The sequence below is a fragment of the Telopea speciosissima genome, chromosome 1, assembly GCF_018873765.1.
Source record: "Telopea speciosissima isolate NSW1024214 ecotype Mountain lineage chromosome 1, Tspe_v1, whole genome shotgun sequence".
NCBI classification, from domain to species: Eukaryota; Viridiplantae; Streptophyta; class Magnoliopsida; order Proteales; family Proteaceae; genus Telopea; species Telopea speciosissima.
In genome coordinates this window covers 923,849-936,454 of record NC_057916.1, presented here as the reverse complement: position 1 = coordinate 936,454, position 12,606 = coordinate 923,849, and the positions used below count along the sequence as shown (strand labels likewise).

The 12,606-nt window shown below is 39.7% G+C and overlaps 2 protein-coding genes across 2 annotated transcripts in view; both read left to right on the top strand.

Moving 5' to 3' along the window:
• LOC122663722 (zinc finger CCCH domain-containing protein 55-like) overlaps window positions 1-7,259 on the top strand; it is a 36,424-nt gene extending 29,165 nt beyond the window's left edge. Inside the window, exon 5 of the mRNA XM_043859359.1 lies at window positions 6,977-7,259. The gene's annotated coding sequence lies outside the window, so the exon portion shown is untranslated. The remainder of the gene's footprint in view (window positions 1-6,976) is intronic.
• LOC122663729 (pentatricopeptide repeat-containing protein At5g04780, mitochondrial-like) lies at window positions 3,946-5,669 on the top strand. The gene has a single exon (XM_043859371.1). The coding sequence runs from the start codon at window positions 4,138-4,140 to the stop codon at window positions 5,614-5,616; it is 1,479 nt and encodes a 492-aa protein (XP_043715306.1). The 5' UTR covers window positions 3,946-4,137; the 3' UTR covers window positions 5,617-5,669.
• Window positions 7,260-12,606: the final 5,347 nt, after the last annotated feature.

Here is a 12,606-nt window from a genome sequence, read left to right as displayed (position 1 = left end):
CAACTAAAAGAAGAATCTGGTGGGGTGTCTCAGAATTTGTTGAACAACTATTAAGTATGCAACATATCCCAATTGACTAAGTTATCCTCACCTTCCCATAAAAAAAATAGTTATCCTTCACCTATAGAGAAGGGAGAATTAAGTCGAATTTGACGTGATTTTTTAGAAGTCCACGTGCTACTATCCATAGTAAAATAAGAAAATTATATGCATATAATTCACATTTTCTTATTTTTGTTAGAATAAAACATTAATTTTATGTATGGTTCTATAAAGTCGAACAAAAAAGAAAATTACAAGATTACTCAAAATTAGGGAGAAGAATCATCACATTAGGTTTATCCCTTATTTTTTTCGCTTAGCTGATTGGAAAATTTGATGCCCTTTGAAAGATCGTAGTGTGAACTCGTCATTGTTGCTATTTGTGGCAATCCAACTTTGATTCTAAAATAGTTCTTAGGTTGATGTTTACTTCTTATTGTTTTCTCTTTGTTTGTTAGGAACCTAATGTCTCTTAGTGGCATCTGTCTTGTAATATTATTTTTCTCTCTCTCTCTCTCACACACACACATAGATCTTTATCCTCTGCCCCGGTTGCCTGCCTGGTTCAGTTCTTACAATTCCTCTCTTAGGGGGCGAAAATGACCACCTTACCCCTTGCTTGAACACATTGTCCGGGTGGGGTCTACCCTCCTCTTATTAGAGGCACTAGGGAACTGTACCAGGCAGGGAATCACAGGAGATAGTTTTCTGCCATTTTAATCAATAGTTTTGGTACTTCCATTGGTTAACTTTTTTTCTCTCACAATGTTGGAACAACCTTGCCCCTACTTCGCAATGAGGCTATTCCCTTACTCAAACTCATGACCACTAAGTTGCAATGGAACAACCTTTACCCGAGGCGCTCTCCCCCCATTTCTGTTAACATGTAGACCAATAATTCTGAAACTTGAGTTAAAGCTCACGACACTTGTTCTGTTTTATTTTCTTGAACTTGCAACACACACACACACACACACACACTCTTCTAAGTGGGCACTGTCTTACACACACACACACAGGGGTGCAAATTTGCCTCTCTCAGCCTGAACCCGCCCTGAGCCCCAACAAGGCCTGGGTTGAGATATCTGGCCTTGAGGGTGGGTCAAGGTAGAAAAATTCTGGCCCTGAGTCAAGGTCGGGTCGGGTAAGGCTAGGGTTGAGGCCTCGGGCTTAGCTCAGCCTTGCCCGACCCTATTTTAAGTTATGCTATAAATTATATATTGATGTACTACATGTATTATAAACTTTAAATGTTACACATGTTTTGTTATATAATATATTATAGGGTAAATTACATATGCCTCCGCTGTACTTTGTCCTAATTACACATTCCTCCCCTTGATTTTCCCACCTTACATACGATTCCCCTATAGTTTTCAAAAAATTACTAATTCCTCCCCTGTCGTTAGCATCCGTCTGTTAAGTGCTGACATGGCATAATTAGATTTTTTATAATGCCCAAACTAACCCTTGGTCATTGTGAGATGACCCATTTACCCTTTTGATAAAAACCAAAATAAGAAGGAAAAATTTGCCCTTTCTCCTCTCCCAACTTCATCTTCAACCTCTGAACCTTGTAATCGCCGGCAACGATACCCCTACCAGTGCCGAGTATTTATGCTCCACAAGTGACCATTCTTGTCATTGATTGTTTCGGGTTCTAAAACAGATTCCTTCCCAAACCGGTTTCTTTTTCTTTCTTTTACAATTATTAGAAGCCCTTCTCCATTCTTGTATTATAGGATTCAGTTTCTAGTTTTAAGTTTCAGGGCAGCCAGCCCCCATTCTTGTATTTGTGGCTTGTTAACGCAGGAGAGAGAGAGAGAGAGAGAGAGAGAGAGAGAGAGAGAGAGAATGGAGTTACTTCTTCTTCTGCTATCGAAACCCATTCCCACCTTCAGGCCTCAATTGCACCAACTTCTCTTCATTCCATACGGTTCTCTGCTACAAGGTATGCTCTCTTTGTGTGTGATTTCTGTACACCTTGAAAAAGCCTGGATTTATGAATTACAGATAAAGGAAACAAAAATTCCATTGAAAAGAGTGATAAAAAAACTACCAATTATGTTGGTGGAAGTGAATCTTTGGTGCTATTTTGGATGAGAAGGGAATCAAACAATGAAAATGCCTGTTAGAATTCAAGAAGGAAAGACATAAAAGCACCGCCGAAATAAGAAGCGAGAAAGAAAATAATCGGATCTTTCATCTTATCTCATCTATTGACAGATAAAAATTCAAAAGCTGATAAACAAATAAAACAAAAAGAAAATTTAAATACGAGAATCTCTGCAATCGCATTGAATTCCGTCTTCTCCTTCAATCTCTCTCTTTCTCTCTAGTCTCTCCTTCCCGAAATTGATTGCCCTCGGTCGGGAGAAACCAAAGGGCTCCTTCGCCTCTCTTTTCTTCTTCTTTCTTATTTTTCTCCTGGCAATTATGGAGAAGATGATTTAGATGAAAGACATAAATATAAAACGTGGGTAGAACCAGGAGGTTCACGGTGTTTTTTCTTATGTGCGCGGGACGAGAGGTTGCGCTACGGTTCGCCGAATGTTTTAGTCCTACTCGCAAGCAACCTTCGGTGATCTTTTACCAATCGGTATCCCTTCTTTCTCCTCTAATCTCTTCTTATTTGTTTGTGGTGGAGGCGGCGCTGCGGTGGTGGCGGTGATGGAGGCGTGGCGGCGCAGTGGTGGCGGTGGTGGTGGTGCTGGCAATGGAGTAGGAAAGATATGAGTGTTTTAGGTTGAAGATGATGAGAAAGGTAGAATTGAAAATGCAGTTTTAATTTGTTATTCTGTGATTCCTACGTGATAGAACAAGAGATGCTCCAGCGTGTTCAAGCAGAGCACTGGAAGATTGAAATCAACACCTTCTGCTGTGCTTTTCACGCGGTAATGGAAGCTATGATGATGAACCCATCTGCTGGTCAGTCTTTGCAGTGCGTGAATTTAAAGTTTTAGGGAATAAGAGTCCGAGGAGGAGGAGGCGGCAGCGACAGTGGTGGTGGTGGAGAAGGAGGCAGCGGCTGTGGTGGTGGTGGTGGTGGTGGTGGTGGCGGCGGTGGAGGAGGAAAGAAATGAATGTTTTAAGGTTGAAGATGATGAAAAGGGTGTCATTGTAATTCAACTTGTGTTGTTTTAGAACAAGGGTAATATTGTCTTTTCAAATCATTAACTTACAGCAAACTAACACCGTCAGCCATAAGGGATCAAAATGTAAGGTGGAAAAACCAAGGGGAGAAACGTGTAATTAGGGCAAAGTACAGGGGAGGCATATGTAATTTACCCTATATTATATATGAAAATAGTAAGTGATAAAATATTTTATTATAGTGTTATCTTATGTACAATTGATAATTTTCTCTCCGATCCAACCCAACTCAGGTCAGTCCATGCATCTCTCCCTTCCCCCACTCCATAATCACGACCAATCAAGGTCAACCCGGTCCGACCTTGAGGGTGGGTCAGGGTTTGATTTTCCAAGCCCGGAGTAAGAGTCGGGCCGGGCTTGGGCCCAGCTAAGGGGACTCAAGGTTGGGGTAGAATTTTAAAAAGCCCAACCCAACCTGACCCTGTTCCAGCCCTACACACACACACACACCTTTTCTAAATGGGCAGTGGGCACTGTCTTACTTACTTACCCTCACTAGGGTGTTTGGAAGTATTTCCAGAGGAGCCTCATCTTTTTTTGATGAAAGTGTAATCACACAAACCACACACCAATCCCAAAAAGTTAACCGATTTTTAGAACAGTAGAATGACGGATATGCACAACACATACCACACTTAGACACCCAACGTAGAACTAAACCCACACCCCTTTTTCTTTTTTTGATGAAAAGCGGAGCTCCATCTTGGATCTCGAGCTTTTACTGTTTCATGTTGATTGCCTAACTAATTAATTCTAAGGGGCGGCACAACCTAATTGAATCACAATTTGTTTGTTTGTCAGCCTTTTGGTTAAAGATAAGTCTCTCTCTCTCATATTGGTTAACAGGTAGAAAGAACAGTTTCCACGCTCAGGAACAAGTTACCACCCAATGTAGCTGGTGTTAGAAAAGAAAAGAGAACGTTGGTAAGTCGAAAGTGAAAAATGACCCAAGTAGCTGCCATTTCTTTGTCTTGCGTGCTCAGGAATTGTGTCACTCCCTCGGCAATCTCTCAAGCAAAGCAAATCCATGCTCAAATCCTTGCCCGTGGTTTCCTTCCTAACGTCACTCTACAAACCGATCTCTTGCTGGCCTACTCCAAATGCGGCAACATCGAAGATGCATTTTCCGTCTTTAATGGGATGATCGAAAGAAATATGCATTCATGGAACATTATTATATATTCACACGTCCAAAATTCTCTCTTTAATGAAGCTCTTGCCGTTTTTAATGGGTTTCTGAAGGTAGGTCTTTGTCCAGACCACTTCACGCTCCCTTCCATCTTTAAAGCTTGTACAGGACTTGGAGATTTTCGTTTGGGTAAGAATCTCCATACTTGGGTATTTAAACTTGGGTTAGGAGACCATGTTGTTGTGGGGAATTCAGTACTGGATTTGTATGCTAAATGTGGGAACCTAATCGATGCCCATCGGTTGTTCGTCAAAATGTCTCGCACGGATGTCGTTGTCTGGAATTCAATGATTTCAGGATTTGGAAGAGCCGGAGATCTGGCAGAAGTGTTTGGTTGTTTTAGGGAAATGCAGCGTGAAGGTGTGAAGATTGATTTGAGAACGGTTGCGAGCATCCTAAATGCCTGTGGAAGAGGAGGAGACCTGAAGAGAGGGAAAGAGATACATGGGCAAGTAATTAAGAGTGTAGCTTTTAATGGAGATGTTGTCATTGGGAATTCTTTGATTGATATGTATGCAAAATGTGGGTTCTTGTGCAGTTCAGAAAAAGTTTTTGACAGCATGCAAGATTTGAATTTGTTTACCTGGACTACATTGATATCTTGCTATGGGTTTCATGGAAAAGGGAAACAATCGTTGAATCTTTTTGAGAAAATGAAAGCCTGTGGATTTAAACCTAACTCTGTTACGTTCACTGCAGTTCTGGCTAGTTGTAGTCACTCAGGGCTTGTAGATCACGGTTGGAGGATTTTTGAATCAATGACATCAAATTATGGCATGGAACCCATGGTAGAACATTATGCATGTATGGTAGACCTCTTAGGACGTTTTGGGTATCTAAAAGAAGCACTAGAATTGATCGCAAAAATGCCAGAACAAGGTGCACCAAGTGTTTGGGGTGCGCTTCTTGGTGCTTGCAGGATGCACAAGAATGTGGACATAGGAGAGATTGCTGCTCATCGGCTTTTTGAAGTGGAGCCTAAAAATCCTAGTAATTACATTGCATTGTGTAGTATCTATGATTCTGTTGGTCGAATGGATGAAGTTCTAAGGATAAGATCAAGGATGAGAGAACTAGGGTTAGTTAAAACACCTGGCTGTAGCTGGATTACCGTTAAAAGTAAAGTTCATAGATTCTACCAAGGGGACATATCAGACACACGAGCAAAGATGATGTGTGAAACATTAGACAAGATGATTATGACAGTGATGTTACCTGATGGTTATGGATAATTGCTCTGCTACTTTGGATGAGGAAAGCTTCAGTTGCATGATGCATGAACAGATGGGTCTTTACTGTGAACAGAACATGACTCAAGTAGTTTTACATCAACAGCAACATTCTAATTTGAGAGGGGAGGCTGCTATTGCATTACCCTGCAGAAAGAGCAATATTCTGCCTATAGTTCCCATGCCTGGACAAAGCTTCAATCATGATGACCAGAGTGGAAGGGGTTCAGGCTTTAACATTATTCAGCAGAGCAAATAGACCCTCTACATCCTCCAAGTGGACGAACTTTAAACCTTAGCTGGAGAACACAAACAGTTATCTCTGGTTTGCCTTCAAATCGACAGGTCAATCACTTTTTCATATGGGTGAGCTTGTTACTAAATCAGAAACAGTGGATGCGAAAACATCAAACATAACTTCTGTAGTTCCACTGAATCATAATGTAGTGACTGGTGAGCAGGTTGCTCACATAACCACCCTTTCAGCACTCAGATATTTGGAAATGGGCAGCAGCTTCCACAAATATATAATAGTTTAAAGGGCGTACCCAGTGCACGAGGCTCCCGCTATAAACGTCCTTAATTCTATAGGCATAGTCCCTTCCCAGCCAAATCCTGCAGCAATGAGCACAACAGTTACTTTACCATCCAATGATCCTAGTCAAACCACCTGGTCTCAAAAGCCATATGATCCTATGGGTGCTAGCATTGAATCAAGCAGTCCTGACATCAATGATCAACCCCCAGTGTTCTCATCAAGTCTTGTGGAACAGAATGAAGTAGCTGAACAAATGCCTTTAAAAAGTTCAGCTCCATCATCTCTTAAGAATGACTTTTCAGAGGAAACAGTTAAGAATAAGGCTCATGAGTCAAAGCATCTGGAGCTGGTTGTGGAAAAGAATGTCGCAACTGATCAGAGAAAGAAAGAGCAGGCAAATGGTTATCCAGAGGACATGGGTGTCGCTTGTCGGGTTGATGAAGAATGCAAAAGCATTAAGGATGTGAATGGTATGTTCATGTTTAAGTTTGCACTCGAGGGGTTTGTTTAGGAGATTCTAAAGCCCACATGGAAGGAAGGACAAATGAGCAAAGAGGCTCACAAGACCATAGTGAAAAAGGTAGCTTTTGCTTTTTTTATTTGTTTGGGTTGAAGAAAAAGGTAGTTGATAAAGTGGCTGGGACTCCTCAAGGGGCTCATGTCCCTCAGACTCCAGAGAAAATTGATCAATATCTGTCATATTCTAAGCCAAGCTTACTAAATTTGTACAGGCCAGTACCAATTCATTTATATTTTAAATCTGGCGGAAATTACTATTCTCATTTGTCCCATTGAGTAATACTGGAAAAGTATCTGAAGATTTAAACTGTGCTTGAAAACCTTAATTTTTATTCGTTCTTTATGTCAAACATGATAATCTGTTAAATTGTTGGAAACTTTCTTGTATATTTTGGTCTGAGCCTCCTAGAATGTAGAGGTATGATTTTGTTTATCCCCATTTTATACATGTGCTCCCTGAATTAAGTTGGCTCTCTTTTTCTGCATGTAGATATTATCCAATGCTGATCCTTATTGTTCAACGAATTATTTGGGGCTCATCTTTTTTTAGATAATGCTACTTCTTTCAGTGAATGGAGAGTCTTGTTTTAGTCTATGTTACATTGTTACCTCACATTCAATGCTAGTTCAATGGATTATGATCTCCCCCTCCCCCCCTTTCTGGGTTGACAATAAATTGTTTTGGTCTATGTTAGCTCACATTCAATTTGCATATCGAGACTTTTAGGTCTGCTGGTTCAATGGATTATGATTCCTCCCCCTAACCCCCCCCCCCCCTTCCCTTTTTCTGGGTTGATAAAAATTGGTAAAGCTGCTTGGTGAGAGTAATCAGTACTGCATTGGTTTTCCATCCTGTGCTAGAACTTTTCATGTGATGCCTCTTTAAAGATCATTCTCACATTATTCTGTCAATTTATCTTGCAGATACTTGTGGAACTAAAACTAGTCCCTTCCATTGGGGCTAAAGTGTTTGGTCTGCACGCTGATCAGCACAACTGACATGATTTTTTGACGTTTGGATAAACTGATATATCCTGCCCCATCCATTCTATCAAACTGAGCTCTTTTTTTTGTCTGTTATAGTGCATATCGCTACTCATGTGTGGTTTTTTGAGAATGTCTTTTTCTTCCACATACTTGAAACTAGGATTAAGCTGCTCGCTTAATGGTGGCACAAAGATGGTTTCATTTATCATGCCTCCTCCATTCTGTTCATCTATCGAACTTTGATCTCTTTCATACCATGTCTTGGAGCTTCACTTTGTTTAGTCATAGTCATTTTTTCCTAGATTGGTTATTTTTTCTACATGCTTGAAACTAGGATTTGAAGCGCTCAGGATTGTTAAGTATGTCTTCATATCAGGCACCTGTTGGTTCTTCTTTAAAACTCCAATTTGGATTGTCTGACCAACTTGAAACTGTTAGTGAACTGCAGAGGTTGGAAGTATCATCTTTATATTGGTGCCTGCTGCCTGCTGGTTCTGTCTTTTAAGTGGTTTCCTATCTACTGATAATGATTTATCAGTATGGTTGCAGTCATCACTTCTGTTGCTGCATTTGCATGCCACCATTTGGCCCTCCACGGATTGGGTTTTTGTCGGGTTTATGTCTGTTCAGTTACTTCATGTGGCATTGCTCCAAATGGTGCTTACGTTGATGGATTTGCAACCGTCTTACTTTCACTATTCTATAATGTAGGTTATCTTATTTTATTTTTTGTTTTCTGACCAAAACTACAATGTTGTGCTTGGTATTAATTGATGTATGTTCTTTTCCTCTGCTTTATTGTGATCTGAGTGGGGAAACTAGTGCGTCGATTAGAAAAATCTAATTAGGAACCCATTGCTGGTGGAAGTAAATTCCAGATTTTGAAATACAGGGACAACACCCCCCCACCTTTAAGGATCATTGATGGAGCTTCCAACGCTGTGCATGAATCCCTTCTCCATGCTAAATTATCTTATGAATACTTATTTTTCAAGTCTCCCAGTAAAATAAGCTTCCATTTCTCTTTCTCCACTAGTATTTTAAACTTCTATTAGACTGGTTTCCAACTTCTCTCTTTCTCATTTTAATGCAGGCAGCGGATGCGTGAGACCGGGTGAGTGAATTGCACAAACACAAAGTGTGCAAATGTGGACAAAACAATAAAATGAACAACAAAATAAAAAAATAAAAAGGATAGATATGGGTTAAAATACTTCTCTTCAAGGATGTGTAGCAATACCTAGGGGTTGCAATTTCTCCAAGGATACAATGAGGAAAGTTCTAACTTTTCTAAGTTTTCAAAAGAGAAAACATCAAACTTTTATAGGCTTTTATAGGGGATGAACTCTTCAAGGTTTAAGAACACATCTTGGTTCAAGGAAAATGTTTATAGCAACTTTCATTCGTAAATCTCTAGTTACAAACAAGATAGGTATGCCTTTTATAAGCAAAACAAAGCTAAAATCTAAAAGCTCCTACGATATCTTGATTGTTCACTTATAGTAAAATTCCAAGATTGAGATTACACCTTGATTTGAAAAAACTCTAAAGCTTCTCCACTTTCTTGTTGGTTGTTCCAAGTAACAAGTACAATGTCTTAGTTCTTGTTTCAAGGTGTTGATACTTGTTTCAAAGAACCTTGGTTATTGTTTTGAGAAATCGTACTGCTATTTTCCAGAGAAGAATCAAGAGTAGAAGAATTAGCCAAATACAATATGAAAATGGGTGCCACATCATCAAGTACTAAGAAATTCAAGAGGCATTGTAGAGATTCTCCACTAATAAGGCTTTAATTGATCTTAGGTTGGATTTTTGGAATTGGTCGGGACCGGCCATGTATGGGTTGGTTCTTGGTTCTAACTAGGCGTCGGACCTTGTGGACTTGATGGGCTTGGATCTGCATCACATTTTGATTGCTTTGGTTCAATTAAATTAAACCAACCTTGGATATGATTTTAAAACTCGGATCATAATTTACTGAATTGGTCTAGTCGATCGGAATTGACTCGGGTTGAATTTATGAATACTAAGTCTGGTCTAGTTATGTCGAATCTAGACGAGTCTGGTCGATTCTTGGACAAAACCCTAACAATAAAATAGCATTTAGTTTTGTGAGAGGGTTGGACATGCCGTCAGCTTTTGCTGAGTTAACTCATATACCAATCACAAGGTTGGAGACTGGAGGGCAAGGGGGGAGGAGATAGAATGACACATGCTGGGCACTCTAGCGGCTTGCCCAGCTTTTGTCCTCTAGATTTTTAGAATTGTCTGTTTCCTCTGTTTTTATTAGATCTAACAGTAAAGGTTCAAAGGATCAGTAGTTTTATTAGAGCAATTCATTGTTACTGGGGCTCCAAGTGTAGCTGTTTGGAATCTTGCGTTGTGGCTTTTATTGTTGCTGCGTATTTGATTTATCTATTTTAATGTTGTTAATTTAAGGGAAATTATCAGTGCCACCCCCTGACGTTTGCCTATATTTTAAGGCATATCCATTAACTATCATAATATCAACCATTACCCATTTTTTAACGGTGTTAACATATGAAATTTCTTTGACCAATATACCCTTTATATTAAAAAAAATAAAAAATCTATTCTTAAACAAATTTCCTATTTTACCCTCTCCATCTCATCCTCTACCTCCACCTCAACTTCCACCCCCACCTCATTTTCAGGCACCACGGCCCCACTGTGTAACCCCCACTCCCACTCCCCACTGCTCTCCCCCACCACCGGCCGTCCCTGCCAATCACTCCCATCCCTAAACTTTCGCACTTGCAAGTCTATCGGTATAGAGAACAATAGGAGCAAAAACAGTAATGACCAGCAAGAACAAAATGGACTTTCTTAACATCATATTTTCTCTTGCCGCAACCAAAAGCAAAACCATAAAACCACTTCCACGATTCTGGTTCTAGACCAGACAACTTTCTTAGAAGGTTTCTGCTTAGGCATTAATGAAAAAAGTAAAACTTTGAATTGATCTTCCATTCAAAACCAGAAAAAAAAATTAAAAAATTTGTCATCACAGACTCGATAAAAATCCCATCTTGAAACATTGTATTATACAAATTAATAATAAACAAAAACGAAAGAAAAAGAATGCACTACCTGGGCTTTGTTAAAGAAGACTTCGTTTTTGGCGTGCATAAGAATCTCTGTTTCTCCTTCTTTGATGAGAAGCAGGGCGGCGATTGGCACTGCGGTTCTGGTAGTGCTGCTTATATCTCTCTCTCAGATCAAATCCAAAGAAAGAAATTTCTTTTTCCTTTTTTCTTACTCTTCCTGACGCATCATGATTTCCTCCAATTACTGTTCCTCCGTCTTTCCTGTCCACCTTTCCCGCTTTGAATCTTCCCTTCCCTTTGCCTAATCAAAAACAATTTAACGCACAAAAAACGCCAGAGATAATAATCAGGAAATTTTAAATTGCTATATGGAAAGTGAGAGAAGAGGAAGGGGGCTCAATCGGGATCAGACGAGAAGAGGAAGGGGGCTCGCTGCTGCAACTCGAGCTTGTGATCAATTGAGAGTGAGACTTGGAGAGAGAACTTGCCTCTGCAACTCGAGCTTGGTCGGAAAACTGAAGGATGTGCAACCCGGTGTGAGGAAGATGGTCGCCGGAGTGAGGAAAATGGTGGTCGATTGATGCCGGGCTGCTTTATCGCCGGAGTAGGTCACAGTAGGTTGCAGTGGATTCTCCAAGGTTGTCGATGAGTGTGAGAAAGAAGAAGGGTTTGTGGGTGTTTTAATTGAAAGGGTAGATTAGGTACTTTGCCCACTAAGAAGGTTACAATTGTCTTTTAAAAAATATGTAATTGTTGACATCATCACTTAACAGCTCTTAACTAACGGTAGGGGGTCTATGTGAAATTACATTGGTAAAGCAGGGGGCGACGCTGATATCATGGTAGTTATTGGGTGTGCCTTAAAATATAGGCAAACGTCAAGGGTGGCATTGATAATTTCCCTAAATTTAAAGTTCTTTTCTCCCCTATACAAGTTAACTTGGGTCTGTTTTGCTTCAGTTAAGTCGAGTCTGTTGTTTAAAATAATTATGTAATATTATCTAGTCTAGTAATCTTAATTAATGCCCACTTAATTTGAAGGCACAACGTAATTGAACAGTTCCATGTTGTACTCTTAACACCTTTCACTCGTAAAATCAAATCAACCCTCTTGTTGGGTTACCCCCCATATGTGTTACACAATGTGAAAACCACATTACCAAAATAAAGAAACTCAATAAATTACAGATTGCATTTGTTTGTCAAACTTAATTAATTAACATGATCTAAATACTACTTTTTATAATTTTGAGTTATCCATTCGAACCTGCTGGAAAAAGTTCATTATTATTGAAATGGGTTTGATTAAATACAAAGCACCAGTACGTGAGTAGGAACAAAAGAAAGGGGAATGTCTCAATTGATTCAGGGAGCCATTTCACAAAAAATTTAAACAAAATTTCCTTCAAATGGACAAAATTTTACCTTAATTACTGTTTGATTTGTTCTAGCTCAGTCTGTCTATTCAATATTTCCGCCAGCTATTAATTCTTGGGTGTGTAAGGGATGGTTTCAACACTAATAAATGAAAATATGGGTAAGATGCATTTGATTTCGCCATTAATAGGAGGTAGTAGTTAGAAGGATATCATCCGTCGTATCTGTACATCCTTTCATTGAATTAAATTTTGGTTGGAGTATTCTATAAACCTTGGAGCTCTTTTTAAGGCAAAAAACGTAGCCTCTGTGATATCATGGGGGTGCCTCTGCTTTCCCAAATGCTAAAATATCTTGGTGTGAAGGAGTTCTCTCATCTAATCTAAAAGCCATTTTAGGTCCCAGCAACAGAGACTTTACTTTTTCCACCCTTTTTCCCAATTAGAAAGTTGAAAGTCTTCCTCCCCCCACCCCCTCTCCAGTATACTTCCTTTTCAGTGGGAC